Raw genomic sequence first — 23753 nt, 5'->3', positions numbered from 1 at the left:
GTGTGTATATATATATATATAATATATAATATATATATATATATTTTATATAATATATATATATTTTATATAATATATATATATACAAGTCACAGGTCAGGTGGGTTTGGGATTATTTTACATTTTAGCTACTTTGAATTACTTTAAATTACTTTGAGATTATTTGGGCATGGGATTTAGAGTTTTCTAACTGGGGTACATTGAATTGCAGTTTTTTGGTTAGAACATGCTAATATTAATGGTTGGTGGCAGTGGCTAACCATATGATGGATTGCGGTCTCCATATGAAACCAACATGTAAATAATGAATTAATTTGGGTGAACTTTCCCTCTAAAATAGTGCCGTAGAAAATACTGCCTAGAGGTAAAGTGCATTCTGACCCCTTGACTTTACACATTTTGTTATGTTAAAGCCTTAAAAATAAAAAAACATACCTTATTTACATAAGTATTCCTTTGCAATAAGACTCAATTGAGATCAGGTGCATCCTGTTTCCATTGATCATCCTTGAGATGTTTCTACAACTTGATTGGAGTCCACCTGTGGTAAATTCAATTGATTGGACATGATGTGGGAAGGCACACACCCGTCTTTATAAGGTCCCACAGTTGACAGTGCATGTCAGAGCAAAAACAAAGCCATGAGGTTGAAGAAATTGTCCATAGAGCTCCGAGACAGGATTGTGTTGAGGCACAGATGTGGTCCCAAAACATTTCTGCGTCATTGAAGGTTCCCAAGAACACAGTGGCCTCACATCATTCTTAAATGGAAGAAGTTTGGAACCACCAAGACTCATTAGAGCTGCCACCTGGCCAAACTGAGCAATCAGGGGAGAAGGACCTTGGTCAGGGAGGTGACAAAGGATTCGGTGGTCACTCTGACAGAGGACATGGGAGAACCTTTCAGAAAGACCGCCATCTCTGCAGCACTCTGCCAATCAGGCCTTATAGTAGAGTGGCCAGATGGAAGCCACTCCTCAGTAAAAGGCAGAACAGAGAACGAGATTCTCTGGTCTGATGAAACCAAGATTGAACTCTTTGCCCTGAATGCCAAGTGTTACATCTGGAGGAAATCTGGCATCATCCCTACGGTGAAGCATGGTGGTGGTAGCATCATGCAGTGGTGGTAGCATCATGCTGTGGGGATGTTTTTCAGCGGCAGGGACTGAGAGACTTGTCATGATCGAGGGAAAGATGAGCAGAACAAAGTACAGAGATCCTTGCCTCCCACTCCTTATCAATAAAATGCATCGTAATGCATGTGTAACTGACTACAGACGGGCCGCAAATCTTTTACACAGACTTTTACACATTTTACACACTTTTACCAAAATTGCACTTTTCTGTTTAGCAGGTACTCCGCCTGCCCTGAAATAGTTAGTCATAACAAGCTCACACAGTTCTCATCACCTCAGTCACACATTTAATTAACAGAGGATGGGTCAAATTGTGTAAATACATTTTTAATTGCACAGACGGAGATCCCTGACAATTATGTCAGACCCGACCCAGATCCGGGACAAAACTAAGCATTTTGGATCCGGACCGGCTCGGGTCCCTGGGTTGGATCTCGGAATGTCAGATCTGGTGGACCCATCAAGACCTCTACCACAGACACAAAGTCGAAATTGGCTATATCGTAAAAATTCCAGAAAAAATTGATTTTTGGTTTTAATTTAAGGTTAGGCATAAGGTTAGCATTTTGGTTAAGGTTAGGACTAGGTTCACATTTTAAGAACAGAAATTGTAGAAATAGGTCGGGGTTCATGTCTGTGGCTATGATAATTAGTGACAACCAGGCACAACTCCAATATAAATAGTTTTTTCATAAAGTTGCTGGGTTGTCACATGTCCTACTGATTTCAGTATAATTCTAGCAACCTAATCATTCCCAAACTTCTGTTAGATCAAATAAGCCACTCGTAGCAAATAAGCCATGACATTTTTTTGTTAACTAAATTCAACACTTTCTCATTGACTTCCATACAAATATTCCTTGCTTGGTGAGTGAAAAAACGGGACCTGCTGGAGAAGACAACATTTTGGGTCCAGGTATCCCCTCTCGCTTGGCATATTCCTCTCTGACGCAGCACTGTATCGCTTTAGTAGAAACCAAGACTGTTCTGAGGGCAGGTCTGCCAGTTTTGACTAGCAGAAATGACTTTTCATAGCAGGCTAGGAGAATTTACATGGAAAGTTAGTAGAATTAGGTTAAGATTAGGAAAAGGGTTCGAATTAGCTAAAATGCTACGCTTTCTCTGACAGGACTCAAACAGGTGGTGAAGGTAGGCAACATTACCATCTCTCCCAGCTTCCATCACTCCGACGTGGAACACTAGTCACTTTAATGTTTACGTACTGCTGTACTCATCTCATATACTATATTCTATTCTACTGTATTTTAGTCAATGCCACTCCAATATTTCTCCTAATATAGATATATTTCTTAATTCCATTCTTTTACTTTTAGATGTGTATATTGTTATGAATTATTAGATACTACTGCACTGTTAGAGCTAGGAAAACAAGCATTTTGATACACCTGCAAAAACATCTGCTAAATATGTGTATGTGACCAATACAATTTTATTTTGATTATAGGAGCATTACAACAACTGTAAGACTGGCCAATAGTTTCTGCCCCAGACCATCAGGCTGCTGAAAAGCCACCACTAGTCAGCTACCTACCGCCCCCTCCATTGGCTTTTACCCTGCCCCCACAATGGACAAACAAAAGTTTGGACACACCTACTCATTTACTATTTTCTACATTGTAGAATAATAGTGAAGACATCAAAACTATGAAATAACACACATAAAAAAGTGGTAAACAAATTAAAATAGTCACCCTTTGCCTTGATGACAGCTTTGCACATTTGGCTTTCTCTCAACTAGCTTCATGAGGTTGTCACCTGGAATGCATTTCAATTAACAGGTGTGCCTTGTTAATTTGTGGAATTTCTTTCCTTAATGCGTTTGAGCCAATCAGTTGTTGTGGTAAAAGACCAAGTCCATTTGGTCTGAATCAGTTCTTCATGGTCAATTTGCTGCAAAGAAACCATTACTAAAGGACACCAATAATAAGAAGAGACTTGCTTGGGCCAAGAAACACGAGCAATGGACATTTAGACCGGTGGAAATCAGAGTTCAAATTTGAGATTTTTGGTTCCAATCCCTGTGTCTTTGTGAGACACAGAGTAGATGAACGGATGATCTCTGCATGTGTGGTTCCCACCGTGAAGCTTGGGGGAGGAGTTGTGGGGGTGCTTTGCTGGTGACACTGATTTATTTCAAATTGAAGGCACACTAACCAGCATGGCTACCACAGCCTTCTGCAGCAATACACCATCCCATCTGGTTTGTGCTTCGTCCCACTATCTTTTGTTTTTCATCAGGATAATGACCCAACACACCTCCAGGCTGTGTAAGGGCTATTTGACCAAGGAGGAGAGTGGAGTACTGCATCAGATGACCTGGCCTCCACAATCACCTGACCACAACCCAATTGATATGGTTTGGGATGAGTTGGATGCTGAGTGAAGGGAAAGCAGCCAACAAGTGCTCAGAATATGTGGGAACTACTTAAAGACTGTTGAATCTTTCCTCGTGAAGCTGGTTGAGAGAATGTGCAAAGCTGTCATCAAGGCAAAGGATGACTACTTTGAAGAATCTCAAATATTCGCTTAACACTTTTTTTGGTTACTACATGATTCCATATGTGTTATTTCATAGTTGTGATGTCTTCATTATTATTCTACAATGTAGTAATTTGTGAAAATCAAGAAAAACCCTTGAATGAGTAGGTTTGTCTAAACTTTTGACTGGTACTGTATGTATTTACCAATATTTATATTTTAAATCATTGTTTCATTCACTTCTCTTTTGGGCCTCTGCTGTTGGAGCTCGTAGTTTACGAATAGCACTGTACTCTGCAAATACATCTAATCTAATATAAAAATATCTAGCTACAACCAGTCGTGGCCAAAAGTTTTGAGAATGACACAAATATTAATATTAATTAATTAAGTCTGCTGCCTCAGTTTGTATGATGGCAATTTGCATATACTCCAAAATGTTAAGAAGAGTGATCAGATGAATTGCAATTAATTGCAAAGTCCCTCTTTGACATGCGAATGAACTGAATCCCCCAAAAACATTTCCACTGCATTTCAGCCCTGCCACAAAAGGACCAGCTGACATCATGTCAGTGATTCTCTCGTTAACACAGGTGTGAGTGTGGACGAGCACAAGGCTGGAGATCACTCTGTCATGCTGATCGAGAACGAATAACAGACTGGAAGCTTCAAAAGGAGGGTGGTGCTTGGAATCATTGTTCTTCCTCTGTCAATCATGGTTACCTGTAAGGAAACATGTGCCGTCATCATTGCTTTGCACAAATAGGGCTTCAAAGGCAAGGATATTTCTGCCAGTAAGATTGCACCTAAATCAACTATTTATCGGATCATCAAGGGGCACCACCAGTACAGAGTTTGCTCAGGAATGACAGCAGGCAGGTGTGATTGAATCTACACGCACAGTGAGGCAAAGACTTTTGAAGGATGGCCTGGTGTCAATAAGGGCAGCAAAGAAGCCACTTCTCTCCAGGAAACACATCAGGGACAGACTGATATTCTGCAAAAGGTACAGGGATTGGACTGCTGAGGACTGGGGTAAAGTCATTTTCTCTGATGAATCCCCTTTCTGATTGTTTGGTGCATCCGGAAAATAGCTTGTCCTGGAGAAGACAAGGTGAGCTCTACCATCTGTCCTGTGTCATTCCAACAGTAACGCATCATGTGACCATTCATGTGTGGGGTTGCTTCTCAGCCAAGGGAGTGGGCACACTCCCAATTTTGCCTAAGAACACAGCCATGAATAAAGAATGGTACCTACACACAGTTTGGTGACAAAACAATGTATTTTCCAGCATGATGCAGCACCTTGCCATAAGGAAAAAGTGATAACTAAGTGGCTCGGGGAACAAAACATCAATATTTTGGATCCATGGCCAGGAAACTCCCCAGACCTTAATCCCATTGAGAACTTATAGTCAATCCTCAAGAGGCGAGTGGACAAACATAACCCCACAAATTCTGACAAACTCCAAGCATTGATTATGCAAGAATGGGCTGCCATCAGTCAGGATGTGGCCCAGAAGTTAACTGACAGCATGCCAGGGTGGATTGCAGAGGTCTTGAAAAAGAAGGGTCAACACTGCAAATATTGACTCTTTGCATCAACTTCATGTAATTGTCAAAAGCCTTTGACACTTATGAAATGCTTGTAATTATACTTCAGTATTCCATAGCAACAAAAATATTTAAAGACACTGAAGCAGTGAAGCAGTAAACTTTGTGGAAATTAATATTTGTGTCATTCTCAACTTTTGGCCACGACCGTACAGTCTTGATTTATGACGCTGCTTACGCAGCGGGCTTAAAAGAAACAGAACCCCTGTCCTGATAGTTTTAACCTGATTGGCTGATTATGATACACAATATCCAGGATTAGTATTTAGCCTCTATCATGGTGGTGGAAAATGGTGTGTCATAAGGAAAGTGCACATTTTCCCCTTTTTTTTCTGGTTTACGCCATTAAGTTGAGGAAATCAAAGCCTATGCAGCCTAAATGTATATTTTTTTAGGTACGAACGATCCAATAGGGATACAAATGTATTGTCGACCTGCATACAATGCATTTGGATGGTAAGATGACTAAACTCAATATTGCTGTCTGCCGGCCTTTGGGCTATGATAAAGAAGACATTCCAACTTTGCTCATGACCTTGAATGTCTTTGATGTCTTGGCAATTTTTGTGTAATTTCAACCCACTATTCTGTGTTTGTGCATTTATGTCCTTCTCGGTTCCAGGTAGTAATAAGGCGACTTCCACCCAACCTGTCCAAGGACCAGCTGGAAGAACAGCTCAGTCCTCTTCCATCCTATGACTACTTTGAGTTTTTCCCTGCTGATCAAAGGTGAATATTTAGAACATTTAATGCAATGACACCATGTGTTGGGCCAGAGTGCCTACCAGGGGCAGATTGGGACCCCACACCGGCCCATTTCTTTAATGGAAGCCTCTCCAACAAAATCCAGGTAGAATCAGGAAATCGCCAGGGCAGCTGTCTAGGCCCCTTACTTTTTTCAATCTTTACTAACAACATGTCACTGGCTTTGAGTAGCTGCTGCCTTGGCAATGGGGAGCCATAATAAATATAAAATACACCTGCCCATTTTTGTCCACCCTTGAGGCCCGCCACTAACCGGCTAATTATCAAAAAACCCAAGTTAGACGGGCCCACTAAGCTAAAATGGACCAGCCCATCTGGCATTTGCCCGAAATGCCAGATTGACAGCACAGATCAGTGTTTTTCTCAGATTCATGCTGCATCGTGATATTGACATTCCCCCCCTATCAAACAATTGACTTCACCTAACCTCTGCTGTTGAAACCTATTCAGCTTGAGTGGATACATTCAAAATTATCTGGCCAAAACAAAGAAAGGATGCTAGCACAGCCATCTAATTATTAGGCTACCACCTAAAAGCAGGGACTGGAGAAGAGAATGTCATCATCATGCCTATGGAGTCTCCCTATTATGCCCACACTCTTGATAGGCTCCTCTCGTTGAATGGGTTTCTAAGATAACCTGCTCATTTCCTGCAGCCTCTATCCACACCTGTTCTCCAGAGTTTACATTAACTTCAGAAACCCCGAAGACATCCTGCTCTTCAGAGACCGCTTTGATGGCTATGTTTTCATTGATAACAGAGGTACCTTTTTCACATAGACCTATAATATAAACGTCATGGGGCAGTTTCCCAGACACACCAGCCTAGTCTTGGACTAAAATGCATTTTTGATGGAGATTCTCTATTGGGCTTGCTTTTTAGTACAGGACTAGGCTTAATATGTGTCCTGGAAACCTATCCTAAATATTCCTTATTACCAATGTGTTAGTGTTTACACAAACTGCTAAGCTCTATGTTAGAATGTTTTTCAGCACATGAAAGTAGGTGTATAGTGCTATATATGCACTGAACAAAAATATAAACGCTGCATGCAACAATTTCAACAGCTTCCAGTGTATTGGGGCGGCAGCGTAGCCTAGTGGTTAGAGCGTTGGACTAGTAACCGGAAGGTTGTGAGTTCAAACCCCCGAGCTGACAAGGTACAAATCTGTCGTTCTGCCCCTGAACAGGCAGTTAACCCACTGTTCCCAGGCCGTCATTGAAAATAAGAATGTGTTCTTAACTGACTTGCCTGGTTAAATAAAGGTAAAATAAATAAATAAATAAATAAAAAATCAAATTGCATTCAGCAAACCACTCGTCCACAGGACGCCATCTGCCCGGTACAGTTGAAACCATGATATCTCCAGTGTGCCAGTGGCCATCGTAGGTGAGCATTTACCCACTGAAGTTGGTAATGACGCCGAACTGCAATCAGGTCAAGACCCTGGTGACGAGCATTCAGAGGAGCTTCCCTTAGACGGTTTCTGACAGTTTGTGCAGAAATTCTTCGGTTGTGCAAACCCACAGTTTCATCAGCTGTCTGGGTGGCTGGTGACGTTTATATTAGAGAAATTAACATTAAATTCTCTGGCAACAGCTCAGCATATCAATTTCACGCTCCATCAAAACTTGAGACGGTGACAAAACTGCACATTTTATTGTCTCAAGCACAAGGTGCACCTGTGTAATGATCATGCTGTTTAATCAGCTTCTTGATATGCCACACCTGTCAGGTGGATGGATTATCTTGGCAAAAGGAGAAATGCTCACAAACAGATGTAAACACATTTTTGCAAAACATTTGAGAGAAATAAGCTTTTTGTCTATGGAATATTTTATTTCAGCTCATAAAACATGGGACACTTTGCATGTTGCGTTGATATTTTTGTTCAGTATATAATTCAATGAATATGTTAGGCTATGTGTTTTAGCATCCCAAACGGTCAGTGGTCAGTGTTTTGTTGTGATGCTCCATGGGATTTTGTTTATGGTGACAAACAATGATGGCCCTCTCTCTGTAGGTGTGTATCCTTGTACAGCCACAGGTGCCATGGTAATGGTTTGATCTGTGTGTCAGGTGTTGTCTAATGATTATCTGTCTCTATGTCAATATTTGCTCAGGCCAGGAGTACCCAGCTGTGGTAGAGTTTGCCCCCTTTCAGAAAGTCTCCAAGAAGAAGCTCAAAAAGAAAGATTCCAAAGCTGGAAGCATTGAAGAAGGTAGGTGCTGGACTTTTCTCTAATCCGAAACTATCCAGACATACAGCTTGGATACCTGATTGTTTCTGCATTCATTGTCAAAAGACGTTGGGACAGACAGACAGAGACTGGCACCCAAGCTTCCTTTTAAATTTATAGTATGTGTTTTCAGACCCCTCATTGTACTTCATGCATTGATTCAGCATCTGCTGAATAACACAAATATAAAATATAGGTCGTGGATATGGATACAGAGTTTTCGTCTGCGCCCCACCCATCCGGGAATTCTCTTTCTCAAAGCTAAGGATCGAGATCACGTTCTGCGCATGTGATATTTTACGCACAAATTAGTTTTTCTAACATAGCTGCTGCTCTCACACTCTTCTTCTTCAGGAGAGTAGTGTGTTATGTAGCACTAGCCAGGAGTACCCTAGGATAAGGGGGTTCTCGGGAGCCGTGATCAAAAGAAAACTAAGAGTCTCTGAGTGGTTCACCCCAACCTGCAGTAGAATGGGCTTGGTTTGGTATTCCACCTGGCCGGAGCCAGGTCGAGGGCTTGAATCTTCAGAGGGATGGGACATTTCACGAAGGGGATTGGTAATTCTCTGGTGAAGTCTTGATTAATGCAATTATCTGCGGCCCGGAGTCCACGAAGGCTTGAATCTGGTGCTGACGGTTGTCACAGTGGAGGGTTGCAGGTAGTGACAGACTGTGGCTGGGTAACCGGGAGGTAACTGCACAGCTCGTCAGGGTCTCACCTTGTACTGTTGAGCCCTGGTATTTCCCGTCTGCTCTGGGTATGTAGCACACCTTCCTCTGCAACACTGTTTGACAAACTTTTTATAGACCCCGTACCCCTTCAAACACTCAACCTCCAGCTACGTACTCCCTCTAGCATCAGGGTCAGCGCACTCTCAAATGTTGTTTTTTGCCATCATCGTAAGCCTGCCACACACACACTATACGATACATTTATTAAACATAAAAATTAGTGTGTTTTTGTCACAACCCGGCTCGTGAGTAGTGACAAAGAGCTCTTATATGACCAGGGCACAAATAATAATAATAAAACATTTTTCTCTTTATTTAGCCATCTTACATATAAAACCATTTTGTTCATTCAAAATTGTGAATAACTCAACATAGGTTAATGAGAAGGGTCTGCTTGAAAGGATGCACACAACTCTGCAATGTTGGGTTGTATTGGAGAGAGTCTCAGTCTTAAATCATTTTCCACACACAGTCTGTGCCTGTATTTAGTTTTCATGCTAGTGATGACCCGAGAATCCACTCTCGCATAGATACGGGGTTGCAAAGGGCATCAGTGTCTTAACAGCGCGATTTGACAAGGCAAGATACTCTGAGTGCAGCCCTATCCAGAAATCTGGCAGTAGCTTCTGATTTAAATTCAATTTTCACAGAACCGCTTCTTGCAATTTCGATGAGGCTCTCTTGTTCAGATATCGGTAAGTGGATTGGAGGCAGGGCAATAAAGGGATAACAAATCCAGTTGTTTGTGTCGTCCATTTCGGGAAAGTACCTGCATAATATCGCTCCCAGCTCACTCAGGTACTTCGCTATATCACATTTGACATTGTCCGTAAGCTTGAGTTCATTTGTACACACAGAAAAAAATCATACAATGATGGAAAGACCTGTGTTTTAATGCAGACAGAAAAAGAGCCCCAACTTCTTAATCATAGCCTCAATTTTGTCCCGCACATTGAATATAGTTTGCCGGAGAGTCTCTGTAATCCTAGATTCAGATCATTCAGGCGAGAAAAAACATCACCCAGATAGGCCAGTCGTGTGAGAAACCCGTCATCATGCATGTGGTCAGACAAGTGAGCTGCCCAGTGACACGAGCCTACCAGACGAGCTAAATTACTTCTTTGCTCGGTTCGAGGCAAGTAACACTGAAACATGCATGAGAGCATCAGCTGTTCTGGACGACTGTGTGTTCACGCTCTCTGCAGCCGATGTGAGTAAGACCTTACAACAGGTCAACATTCACAAGGCCACAGGGCCAGACAGATTACCAGGACATGTATACTCGCCCACTGTCAGACTCTTTTATCAGACTGGATACACTCTCGGTTGCCTAGAACGTGTGGCTGCCCAGAGGTGGAACGCAGCAAGACACAGACCCGTAGTCTAATTAGCGATTGAATGTTATTTATTTAACAGCATTGCCAACGTTGGCTAAGCTGCACAGGAGGCAGACAAGTAGTGTATTTTTTTCAGGAACTACGATATGGCAGCAAGTACAAAGATTAGCCTACATCATCACACAAAACTGATTGTTTTTGCACCAAAGTGTAGGGACTGCGTCCTGCTTGTGCAACTGCAATATCTGTTAACAGAAAGATAGAGAAGGGTTATAGCCTTCATAATATACAGTGTATGTTTGGAATGTTTGTTCAAATCGCCACAGGATTTTTATTTCAGCTGTTCAGAAATATAAGGTGACTACATAGGCTACATCATCATCGTTATGTCATGGTTCCACCTGTCACCAGAGGGCGGCAGAGGCTGTCCTAGAGACATTAATGACACTCAGGTGTGTCCTATTTACTCATTAAGATTTCCCTGTTAACTTCTTATGGCTGGGGGCAGTATTGAGTAGCTTAGATGAATACGGTGCCCACAGTAAACTGCCTGCTACTCAGGCCCAGAAGCAAAGATAAGCATATTATTAGATTTGGATAGACAACACTCTGAAGTTTCTCAAACTGTTTGAATGATATCTGTGAGTATAACAGAACTCATATGGCAGGCAAAAACCTGACGAAAAAATCCAACCAGAAAGTGGGAAATCTGAGGTTAGTAGGTTTTCAAGTCTTTTCCTATCCAATATACAGTGTACAATTTGGTCATATTGCACTTCCTAAGGCTTCCACTAGATGTCAACAGTCTTGAGAACATTGTTTCAGGCTTCTACTGTGAAGGAGGAGAGAATGAGAGCTGTTTGAACCAGGTGTCTGGCAGAATGCCATGAGCTAAGTCTCGCGCGCGTGCCGTGAGAGCGAGCTGCGTTCCTTTTCATTTTTAAAGACAATGGAATTGTTCGGTTGGAACATTATGGAAGATTTATGAAAACATCCTAAAGATTGATTATATACATCGTTTGACATGTTTCTACGAACTGTAATATAACTTTTTAAACTTTTCGTCTGAACCTAGTGCCTGCGCCTTGTGAATTTGGATTTGTGAACTAAATGCGCGAACAAAAAGGAGGTATTTGGACATAAATTATGGACTTTATCAAACAAAATAAAAATGTATTGTGGAACTGGGATTCCTGGGAGTGCATTCCGAAGAAGATCATCAAGGGTAAGTGAATATTTATAATGCTATATCTGACTTATGTTGACTCCACAACATGGCAGGTATCTTTATGGCTTGTTTTGGTCTCTGAGTGCTGTACTCAGATTATTCCATGATGTGCTTTCGCTGTAAAGCTTTTTTGAAATCTGACAAAGTGGTTGCATTAAGGAGAAGTATATCTTTAATTCCATGCATAACACTTGTATTTTCATCAACATTTATGATGAGTATTTCTGTAAATTGATGTGGCTCTCTGCAAAATCACCTGATGTTTTGGAAGCAAAACATTACTGAACATAACATGCCAATGTAAACTGAGATTTTTTTATATAAATATGAAACAAAACATACATGTATTGTGTAACATGAAGTCCTATGAGTGCCATTTGATGAAGATCATCAAAGGTTAGTGATTCATTTTATCTCTATTTCTGCTTTATGTGACTCCTCTCTTTGGCTGGAAAAAGGGCTGTGTTTTTATGTAACATAATCGCATGGTATGCTTTCGTCGTAAAGCCTTTTTGAAATAGGACACTGGTGGGATTAACAACAAGTTTATCTTTTAAAATGGTGTATAATACTTTGAGGTGTATATATGTTTGAGGAATTTTAATTATGAGATTTCTGTTGTTTGAATTTGGAGCCTTGCACTTTCAATGGCTGTTGTCAAATCGATCCGTTAACGTGATTTCAGCCGTAAGAAGTTAAGAGGTATGTTTTCTGTTGGTCTTTGCTGAAGCTTGAATTGTGTGCCATCTGCATTGTCTCCTGAGTGAGTTTTCAGTGTTACTGTGATCCTTCCATTACCGTTTCCGATTAAAGTATGATTTTTATCCTTAACCACTGATTCCCCGTCTGGTGTCTTCTCTGCACCTGAGTCCAACCTCACCATGTCACAACAAGCTTCAGCCAATAACATGGACCCAGCAGAGATCACCCAGATCAAGAATGTTGTAACCCACCAAGGATCACTGCTTGGGAGGCAGCAAGAACAACTCTTCCAGATATCAGAAACCCTCCGGGCACTTACCGGCTCCCTCCAACCACAGTCCCAACCCCAACACAGGAGGAGCCAATGCCCAAGTCTCATCACCCAGTGCTACAGGTGTCTCCATAGTTCCTTCAGAAACACTGCACTTGGAACCCAAGATCTCAGCCCCCTGAGCGGTATGACGGCCACCCAGGAGGACGCAAGGGATTCCTCACCTCCTTGTTCCACACCAATCGGGCCATGAACGCCTACATAATCTCTCTACTCTCGGGCAAGGCCCTGACGTGGGTAACGGCGGTGTGGGAACAGCAGCCACCATTCTGCAGCACCATTCTGCAGCTCCTTCACTGCGAAGAGTCTTTCGACCACCCAGTTAGTGGACAAGAAGTGGCCAGCCGACTGTTCAACATCCGTCAAGGGGCCAGACCAGTGGCTGACTTCGCCATTGAGTTCCGCATCCTCGTCACCGAGAGTGGGTGGAATACGGAGGCACTGGTACCGCTTTCCACCAGGGGGGTTGTCTAACGCCATCAGAGGGTAAATGGGCAAGCCAAAAGAGTTAAGTGCCTTTGAACAGGGTATGGTAGTAGGCTGGGTGGGTAAGGTGTTCTTAATGCTTTGTACACTCAGTGTATGCTGCTGTATAGTGGCAAGAGTAAATAACTGCATGCAACTTAGCAGCTAAAAAGAGCATGAAATAGCTAGACTGCCTGTTTGTATCAAGCTTATGTCTCTAATACTGACAACAAAGTTTGTATGAACATGTCAAGAATTTAGGCCTATTCTGTGTAAAACATGTAAATAGCTTCATGTAGCCTACTTCCCTCCTGCAAAAGGAACATGACATCAAGCTCATGCTTACTGGGGCATGTAATGCAAAGTTGGAATTTTATTTTATTTTTGTAGTTTGTTGGAAATTGCGCTTATGCTTAATAGCCAGGGTTGGGTAGGTTACTTTCTAAATGTAATCCGTTACAAGTTACCTGTCCAAAACTGTAATCAGTAACCTAACTTTTAGATTAGCCAAAGTCAGTAACGTAATCTGATTACATTCAGTTACTTTTAGATTACTTTCCCATCAAGAGGCAGTAGAAGAAGACAAACCATGTATGTTACCAATTGAACAACAACATTGCAGGATAAATAAATGTTTAAGTTTACAAAGCTGGCTGTATATGGATGTTAAATTGTACTTTATGGGTTGGTTGTGTCGGCTTCTTCGACCCCATCGCTTTCTACTACAAATAATAATACGATTAAATTAGATATTTACATTAAAAACCAAAGTCTACCAGAATTCCAGTCATTTCAACTAAGGACTTTGGCATGCTTTGAGCACTACTGAAAGTGCTATTTACATGTGAAAAAGGAATGCCATATGCGACATTTGCTATAGGCCTATTGTTTATCTTTTTGTTGGTGGTGACACTTTGATATTTTGATCATATGCAGCTGTTTAAAGGCCGAATCAATATATGAAACAATAACCAAATGGGGTGCCCCGCCTCTGTTTTGGTAAAAAGCTGAGGGATGGGTGTGGAGAAATGTAACCATACCTCATGATATCAAAATGATTGTTTTAACCTTGTTATGAGGCTATACAGTGTTTGTTTACATTTACCAGGTTTACAAACACTGGATAAAAATAAGCTTATATGTTGGGTTCTCATGGAGTGTGACAGTTGAACGAAGCTCATGAGGAATTTCTAAGTTATATTCTTCAAGAATCAGTGTATGTGTAATATATATAATTTTTAAGTCCAAAATAGATGTAGCAACTACAGATTGCCCCTTTAAGTCTAATACAAGTGTGCGAGTTTGAGCATGTGTCCATTAGGCCTATGGATTTTTATTCCATAGGCTGGGATCCGCACTATGCAGCTGTTGCAAGAGTGCATTTTTCACTGGCTGTCCACCGGTTTCAAAAACAATGATTGATAGTCAACTTAAAGTTCTTGAATTCAACCAATTTTGGGTTCAAATACACATTTAGATTTGTGAACAGCCATCCAGAACATCTACAATCTGTAAGGTGCAAATAGCTAAATGAGAGAGCAGCAGTGTGATTCACATTAATGTTCTATGCAGATATCGATAATAAGTGATATCCGTATCGACGTAGACTACACCACTGCACTCATACTTACCTCCAAGCGTTTATTCAAGTTGGATAATCTTTGGATGCCGACAGCAGTCGCACCATTGGAAGACATAGCTTGAACTGTAGCCAACAAAAGCACATTCCTGCTCTTTTCCAGCGATCCATCAAACCCATTTGGTGTGTCATCAGTGGTCTCTGACTTGTGGTCAAACTTGCTCAGGTGGAACAAACTTGAACTTGCGTCTTTTTTCAATGCGGAGGCTGCATTCATTGTAGCTGGGGATTTTAACAAGGCTAATCTGAAAACAAGACTCCCTAAATTTGATCAGCATATCGATTGCGCAACCAGGGCTGGAGAAACCTTGGATCATTGTTACTATAACTTCCGCGACGATATAAGGCCCTGCCCCGCCCTCCTCTCGGAAAAGCTGACCACGACTCCATTTTGTTGATCCCTGCCTACAGACAGAAACTAAAACAAGAAGCTCCCACGCTGAGATCTGTCCAACGCTGGTCCGACCAAGCTGATTCCACACTCCAAGACTGCTTCCATCACGTGGACTGGGATATGTTTTGTATTGCGTCAGATGACAACATTGACGAATACGCTGATTCGGTGTGCGAGTTCATTAGAACGTGCATTGAAGATGTCGTTCCCATAGCAACGATTAAAACATTCCCTAACTAGAAACCATGGATTGATGGCAGCATTCGCGTGAAACTGCTTTTAATCAGGGCAAGGTGACTGGTAACATGACCGAATACAAACAGTGCAGCTATTCCCTCCGCAAGGCTATCAAACAAGCTAAGCGTCAGTATAGAGACAAAGTAGAATCCCAATTCAACGGCTCAGACACAAGAGGTATGTGGCAGGGACTACAAGAAGAAAACCAGCCCAGTCACGGACCAGGATGTCTTGCTCCCAGGCAGACTAAATCACTTTTTTGCCCGCTTTGAGGACAATACAGTGCCACTGACACGGCCTGCAACGAAAACATGCGGTCTCTCCTTTACTGCAGCCGAGGTGAGTAAAACATTTAAACGTGTTAACCCTCACAAGGCTGCAGGCCCAGACGGCATCCCCAGTCGCGCCCTCAGAGCAGGCGCAGACCAGCTGGCCGGTGTGTTTACGGACATATTCAATCAATCCCTATACCCGTCTGCTGTTCCCACATGCTTCAAGAAGGCCACCATTGTTCCTGTTCCCAATAAAGCTAAGGTAACTGAGCTAAATGACTACCGCCCCGTAGCACTCACTTCCGTCATCATGAAGTGCTTTGAGAGACTAGTCAAGGACCATATCACCTCCACCCTACCTGACACCCTAGACCCACTCCAATTTGCTTACCGCCCAAATAGGTCCACAGACGATGCAATCTCAACCACACTGCACACTGCCCTAACCCATCTGGACAAGAGGAATACATATGTGAGAATGCTGTTCATCGACTACAGCTCGGCAATCAACACCATAGTACCCTCCAAGCTCGCCATCAAGCTCGAGACCCTGGGTCTCGACCCTGCCCTGTGCAACTGGGTACTGAACTTTCCTGACAGGCCGCCCCCAGGTGGTGAGGGTAGGCAACAACATCTCCACCCCGCTGATCCTCAACACTGGGTCCCCACAAGGATGCGTTCTGAGCCCTCTCCTGTACTCCCTGTTCACCCACGACTGCGTGGCCACGCACGCCTCCAACTCAATCATCAAGTTTGCGGACGACACAACAGTGGTAGGCTTGATTACCAACAACGACGAGACGGCCTACAGGGAGGAGGTGAGGGCCCTCGGAGTGTGGTGTCAGGAAAATAACCTCACACTCAACGTCAACAAAACTAACGAGATGATTGTGGACTTCAGGAAACAGCAGAGGGAACACCCCCCTATCCACATCGATGGAACAGTAGTGGAGAGGGTAGTAAGTTTTAATTTCCTCGGCATACACATCACAGACAAACTGATTTGGTCCACTCACACAGACAGCATCATGAAGAAGGCGCAGCAGCGCCTCTTCAACCTCAGGAGGCTGAAGAAATTCGGCTTGTCACCAAAAGCACTCACAAACTTCTACAGATGCACAATCGAGAGCATCCTGGCGGGCTGTATCACCGCCTGGTACGGCAACTGCTCCGCCCACAACCGTAAGGCTCTCCAGAGGGTAGTGAGGTCTGCACAACGCATCACCGGGGGCAAACTACCTGCCCTCCAGGACACCTACACCACCCGATGTTACAGGAAGGCCATAAAGATCATCAAGGACAACAACCACCCGAGCCACTGCCTGTTCACCCCGCTATCATCCAGAAGGCAGTGAGAGACTGAAAAACAGCTATCTCAAGGCCATCAGACTGTTAAACAGCAACCACTAACATTGAGTGGCTGCTGCCAACACACTGACACTGACTCAACTCCAGCCACTTTAATAACGGGAATTGATGGGAAATGATGTAAAATATATCACTAGCCACTTTAAACAATGCTACCTAATATAATGTTACATACCCTACATTATTCATCTCATATGCACACGTATATACTGTACTCTATCATCTACTGCATCCTTATGTAATACATGTATCACTAGCAACTTTAACTATGACACTTTGTTTACATACTCATCTCATATGTATATACTGTACTCGATACCATCTACTGTATCTTGCCTATGCTGCTCTGTACCATCACTCATTTATATATCTTTATGTACATATTCTTTATCCCCTTACACTGTGTATAAGACAGTAGTTTTGGAATTGTTAGTTAGATTACTTGTTGGTTATTACTGCATTGTCGGAACTAGAAGCACAAGCATTTCGCTACACTCGCATTAACATCTGCTAACCATGTGTATGTGACAAATAAAATTTGAATGTCATTGAGAAAACAGAGAAGTGTCAAAGATGTTTGTTTTTCTCGCAAACATCCTTTCTGAATTTAAAAGTAATCCTCAAAGTAATCAAATAAGAATTTGTTCTTAACTGACTTGCCAAGTTAAATAAAGGTTAAATTAATCCATGTTTTTTTTTTAAATATAGTTTTTCAAAAGTGCGTGTAATCTGATTACTATCTTTTTGCTGGTAATGCCACAGATTACTGTTAGTTTTTTGTAATCCCTTACATGTAACAGATTACATGTAATCCTTTACTCCTCGACCTTGTTAATAGCCTACTGAGGGAATGCAATAGTTCAAACCGTTTTGTTTACAATATGGTCAAGGAGGGGGGAGCGGCAGCGGCAGCGGAGCACTGAGCACAGCAGCGGAGTTAGCACTCAGCTATGTAAAAATGCGTAGAAATATCTGTATTTTTATCTTGGGCAAATTGGGATACAGTGAAGGATAAACGTAACATACCTTTCTACACTTTTCTATTTTGTGAATAGAGATACGCAGCTATTATGTCGATCACCATTAGCGTGGCCCCGCCCAATAACGTTACCGCCTGTCATCTTGAGCTTTTAAACTCGATCTTTACCCACATTTTTCTTTACCACTACATCCTTTTGTAACAAAGTGACTGATTTGACATCCTCCCTCTTCTTGACTCATCCTTACCCTTCTCCCCCTTGCAGACCCGGAGTACCGGCGGTTTCTGGAGAACTACTCCTGTGATGAGGAGAAGTCCATGGCCAACCCTGAAACCCTGCTGGGAGAGATAGAGGCCAAGACAAAGAAACTCATAGGTATTGGATCAATCAGTCAGTCAGTCTATCAACCAATAAGTCAGCCAATCAATCAATCTGACTTTACATTTATATCTGATTGAATTTCAGCCAAAAGAACAACACCTCTTCTGGAGTACATCAAGAATAAGAAACTTGAGAAGCACGTAAGAGTAATGTAACAGTGAGAAATAATGCGTTTACCGTTGCCCTTTGTGGACTCCTGTCCAGATGTAGATCAACTCTCAAAAAATATACAATTTCTCTGTAGAGGATAAGAGAAGAGAAGAGAGAGGAGCGTCGACGCAGGGAGCTGGAGAAGAAACGGCAGAGGGAGGAGGAAAAGAGGAAACGGAGGGAGGAGGAGAGACGCAAACGCAAGGAGGCGGATAAACAGAAGAAACTATCGGAGAAGGAGATCAAGATCAAGGTGGTCACTGGTTCTGTTGACACAAAGTTAAAACCAAAGAACATTTGTGACCGACCCATTCGATTCTGTCTTATGTACCAACATTTTATATTGTGTTTTTTACATTGGATAAAAGCAGAGACACAGAGCTAGAAAATGGTATATCATACACTACAGTTGAGGAACAATGGTTAACGTAATTCTGCTATGAAAGTTGATAAACTTGTAACCTCCCTTTTGAGAAAATGGCCCTTGAATGGTTTGGTACACCTAGTGGAGAGCTCAACTTTGTCTACACCCATTTCGCATCGTTCACACCCTCTAACCTTTAGCCCCACCCATCTCATTAAGGATTCAAATGTGAGGCCATATACTAAACAACTAAAGATTTCAAGACTGAAAGTTGGTTTATACTACGGGTGTGTCGTAAATTTAATCTGCGGTGCCAGAGTGTGCTCATAGTGCGCTCTGGGTATTCGTAAACTAAGAGCGTTGCCAGATTGTCCGTTCATAAATTCAGAGCTTTTCACTCTCAATCTAGCAGAGCTGGTTAGGCTTTTTTATGTTATCCGGAGCGTTAGTTACTGCAACTGTGCTGTTGGCAACAATTTAAATACGCTTTTTTTGCCAACGTTTGCTGACACCGGCCATATTCAACAGGTGTTGCGTTGAGTGTTCACAAATCGTCAGTTATTCTGCGCTCTGGCACACTCAGACGAGAGTGTTCTGAAATCGGAGTAGATCGCCAGAGCGAATTTACCAGCTACGTCTATCGAGTGGCTCAGTGGTCTAAGGCAATTGCATACCGTGAAATTGGGGAGAAAAGGGTATATAGAAAAAATATATATACACTGCTCAAAAAAATAAAGGGAACACTAAAATAACACATCCTAGATCTGAATTAATGAAATATTCTTATTAACCTCTTCAACCTATGGGGGCGCTATTTCATTATTGGATTAAAAAAACGTGCCCATTTTAAGCTCAATATTTTGACACAAAAAGATGCTTGACTATGGATAAAATTGACAGCTTTGGAAAGAAAACACTCTGACGTTTCAAAACTGCAAAGATATTATCTGTGAGTGCCACAGAACTGATGCAACAGGTGAAACTAAGATGAAACTTCAAACAGGAAATGAGCAGAATTTGAGGCTCTGAAAACATGACATTGAAAACATCCAAATTTCTTCAAAGGTAAATGATTTTATTTGAATGCTTTTCTGGTTTTTGTGAAAATGTTGCCTGCTGAATGCTAATGCTAAATGCTACGCTAGCTATCAATACTGTTACACAAATGCTTGTTTTGCTATGGTTGAGAAGCATATTTTGAAAATCTGAGATGACAGTGTTTATTTTATTTTTTGCACATTAATAACAGTAAAAAAGGCTAATTTTCAAGCAGTCCCTGGGAGGAGCTAGCACCATAGATTTATTTAGAACAAAAAGCAGCAAGACAAAATTTCATTTGCAGACAACATTTTCATGAATAGTTATTTCATTTGCAATTTTCATGAATAGTTAACGTTGCGTTATGGTAATGGAGTTGAGACTAGTCACGATCCCGGATCCGGGATGGCTCGACGCAGGAAGTTAAATAGTTTTTTCTTTACATAGTTGAATGTGCTGACAACAAAATCACACAAAAATTATCAATGGAAATCAAATTGATCAACCCATGGAGGTCTGGATTTGGAGTCACACTCAAAATTAAAGTGGAGAACCACACTACAGGCTGATCCAACTTTGATGTAATCAAAACAAGTCAAAATGAGGCTCAGTTGTGTGTGTAACCTCCACGTGCCTGTATGACCTCCCTACAACGCCTGGGCATGCTCCTGATGAGGTGGTGGATGGCTGAGGGATCTCCTCCCAGACCTGAGGCCAACTCCTGGTGGATGGTCTCCCAGATGTGCTCTGGATTCAGGTCTGGGGATTGGGAGGGCCAGTCCATAGCATCAATGCCTTCCTCTTGCAGGAACTGCTGACACACTCCAGCTACATGAGGTCTAGCATTGTCTTGCATTAGAAGGAACCCAGGGCCAACCGCACCAGCATATGGTCTCACAAGGGGTCTGAGGATCTCATCTCGGTACCTAATGGCAGTCAGGCTACCTCTGGCGAGCACATGGAGGGCTGTGCGGCCCCCAAAGAAATGCCACCCCACACCATGACTGACCCACCGCCAAACCGGTCATGCTGGAGGATGTTGCAGGCAGCAGAACGTTCTCCACGGCGTCTCCAGACTGTCGCGTCTATCACGTGCTCGGTGTGAACCTACTTTTATCTGTGAAGAGCACAGGGCGCTAGTGCCAGTGTTCTCTGGCAAATTCCTGCCATGTGGTCCTTGTAGCTCAGTTTCTCTGTAACGCAAATGACCACCCATACGTAAAATGTATGCACACATGACTGTAACGGTGTCTGCTAAATGGCATATATTATTATTATTATTATAAGCACAACCCCCACCTGTGGACGTCGGGCCCTCATAGCACCCTCATGGAGTCTGTTTCTGACCGTTTGAGCAGACACATGCACATTTGTGGCCTGCTGGAGGTCATTTTGCAGGGCTCTGGCCTGCTCCTCCATGCACAAAGGCGGAGGTAGCGGTCCGGCTGCTGGGTTGTTGCCCTCCTACGGCCTCCTCCACGTCTCCTGATGTGCTGGCCTGTCTCCTGGTAGCGCCTCCATGCTCTGGACCCTACGCTGACAGACACAGCAAACATTCTTGCCACAGCTCGCATTGATGTACTATCCTGGATGAGCTGCACTACCTGAGCCACTTGTGTGGGTTGTAGACTCCGTCTCATGCTACCACTAGAGTGAAAGCACCGTCAGCATTCAAAAGTGACCAAATCATCAGCCAGGAAGCATAGGAACTGAGAAGTGGTCTGTGCTTTATTGGGGGTGTCTTGCTAATTACCTATAATTTCCACCTGTTGACTATTCCATTTGCACAACAGCATGTGAAATTTATTGTCAATCAGTGTTGCTTCCTAAGTGGACAGTTTGATTTCACAGAAGTGTGATTGACTTGGAGTTACATTGTGTTGTTTAAGTGTTCCCTTTATTTTTTTGAGCAGTGTACAAAAAAATAAAAAATAAAAATAAATTGTTTGAAGATGTAATCCGGAGAAAGGTGTTTTATCCAGAAGGGGGTTAGGGTTCCAATTTGGGAACCCCCCTCCCCCACGTTCAGCTGGAAGGTGGCGCATGGAACGCAAAAATATTCCTAAAAATATTTAACCTCCACACATTAACAAGTCCAATGGCTCAAATGAAAGATAAACACCTTGTTTATCTACCCAGCAAGTCAGATTTCTAAAATGTTTTACGGCGAAAACATAGCACATATTTATGTCAAAACACCACCGAAGACACAGCTAATTTGCATAGCCAAGTTGAAAAAAATATGCAATCAACAAACGCAGGATTAAAAGAAAAATAATTTCACTAACCTTTTGAAATCTTCATCAGATGACAGTAATATAACATGTTACACAGTACATTTATGTTTTTTTTCAATAATATGCTATATATATCCATAAATCTCTGTTTACAATGATGCATTGTTCAAAAAATGCAACTCAAATGTCCTGAGAAATGACGATAGCTCCGGCAGATAACGTCAGCTAACAAGGAATATACATCATAAACTTTGACTAAATATGCATGTTCTACATATATATAGGAAGATATACTTCTTCTGAATGCAATCGCTGTGTTACATTTATTTTTAACGTTACAGGTTTCGTTCACTAGGCTATACTATGAGTCGGCGCTCAAAAAGTAGCATTATGGCTCCTCTATCTTGGAGTCCACAGAAACCCAAATTTACCACGTAAATATTCCCTTACCTTTGCTGTTCTTCCATCAGAAGACCTGGAAGGAATTATACTTACCAAAAACAGCGTTTAGTTTTGCAGTCTGTGTCTTTCGGTTCTCAAACACGACACATTTTGGTTGAAATGCAGCCAAAAGTCAAGTGGATGCGCACCAAAACGTTGAAATTACATATTATATGTCGACTAAACTTGTCAAACTAAGTTCATAATCAAGCTTTAACATGTTATAAAGGTGTACAGCAATTGTGAGGACGAACAGAAACACAGGCACCGTTTAATCGATCTTGGAAAAAAGACAGGACCGGAGCAGAGCGCGCATGAGAGTAACCTGTTTTTTCGAGTGACCGAAAGGTTTTGGCCCGCCAAAACTCTCGTGAGCGCGCGATTCTCACAATGAGAAGCCCGATTGGAAGCAGACATCGCGCTGAAGACAAAGAGACTGTTCCCAGACCTGTAGGTGCTTGGGAAGGGTGGGGGCGATGACGTCAAAGTTGGGCCAACTTTTCTGATGACAAGAGAGAGTTTGGGAGAATGACTGCCCTGAGAGTTCTGCTTTACATACAGACATAATTTAAACGGTTTTAGAAGCTTTAGAGTGTTTTCTATTCAATAATATTTGTTATTTGCATATATTAGCAACTTTTGACAAAAAAAAATCTGTTTACTATGGGCACGCAATTACTCCAGAGGGGGCAGTAAACAGCCCTATCCCCAACAGTTATACAACAGCCTTCTCAGTGGTCTCTTTTTGACTCAGTCTGCATATTTGCAAACAAACACCAGAATTTCCTCATCTCCTTAGCTATCATACTCTAATTCCACTGATTTCAAAACTCGGTCCTTCAGAAAGTGGAGAGCAACATTTATGTAGTTCTATTATGTGATATATTTCAAAAAAGACATCTTAGAAAGGAATATCTACTCATACTGACCAGCTCATGACAGAAGCGTGCTACATGGCAGACCAATCTGAACTCCTCTCTTGGCATGTCCAACACACTCATTATCTCAGCCAATCATGGCTAGTGGGAAGGTTGCCAACTTTTTCTGTGGCTAAACCGACTTGGCTCGTGATTTAACCATTTTATTTGTATCTACAGATGGCATGCATGTTTTTTATTAAGGCATATGAAAGTCCACATGTTCCAGAAGGCATTTCTGCCAAAAAAAACCCACATTTAGATCAAAATTTTAAAAAATTATG

General features: G+C 42.1%; 1 protein-coding gene across 5 annotated transcripts in view; it reads left to right on the top strand.

Annotated features, from left to right (window-relative positions):
• LOC118385878 (regulator of nonsense transcripts 3A-like) overlaps nt 1-23753 on the top strand; it is a 37732-nt gene that overhangs the window by 1988 nt on the left and 11991 nt on the right. For all 5 annotated transcript variants that reach the window (XM_035773081.2, XM_035773083.2, XM_035773079.2 and 2 more), the window contains exons 2-7: nt 5872-5978; nt 6671-6777; nt 8140-8238; nt 18206-18316; nt 18407-18462; nt 18567-18725. In XM_035773081.2, coding sequence (XP_035628974.1) covers nt 5872-5978; nt 6671-6777; nt 8140-8238; nt 18206-18316; nt 18407-18462; nt 18567-18725 — 639 coding nt within the window. The remainder of the gene's footprint in view (nt 1-5871; nt 5979-6670; nt 6778-8139; nt 8239-18205; nt 18317-18406; nt 18463-18566; nt 18726-23753) is intronic.

Source organism: Oncorhynchus keta, chromosome 7 (genome assembly GCF_023373465.1).
Source record: "Oncorhynchus keta strain PuntledgeMale-10-30-2019 chromosome 7, Oket_V2, whole genome shotgun sequence".
Classification (NCBI taxonomy): domain Eukaryota; kingdom Metazoa; phylum Chordata; class Actinopteri; order Salmoniformes; family Salmonidae; genus Oncorhynchus; species Oncorhynchus keta.
Note: the sequence above shows the minus strand (reverse complement) of the source record. Positions and strands in the feature narration are given on the sequence as shown.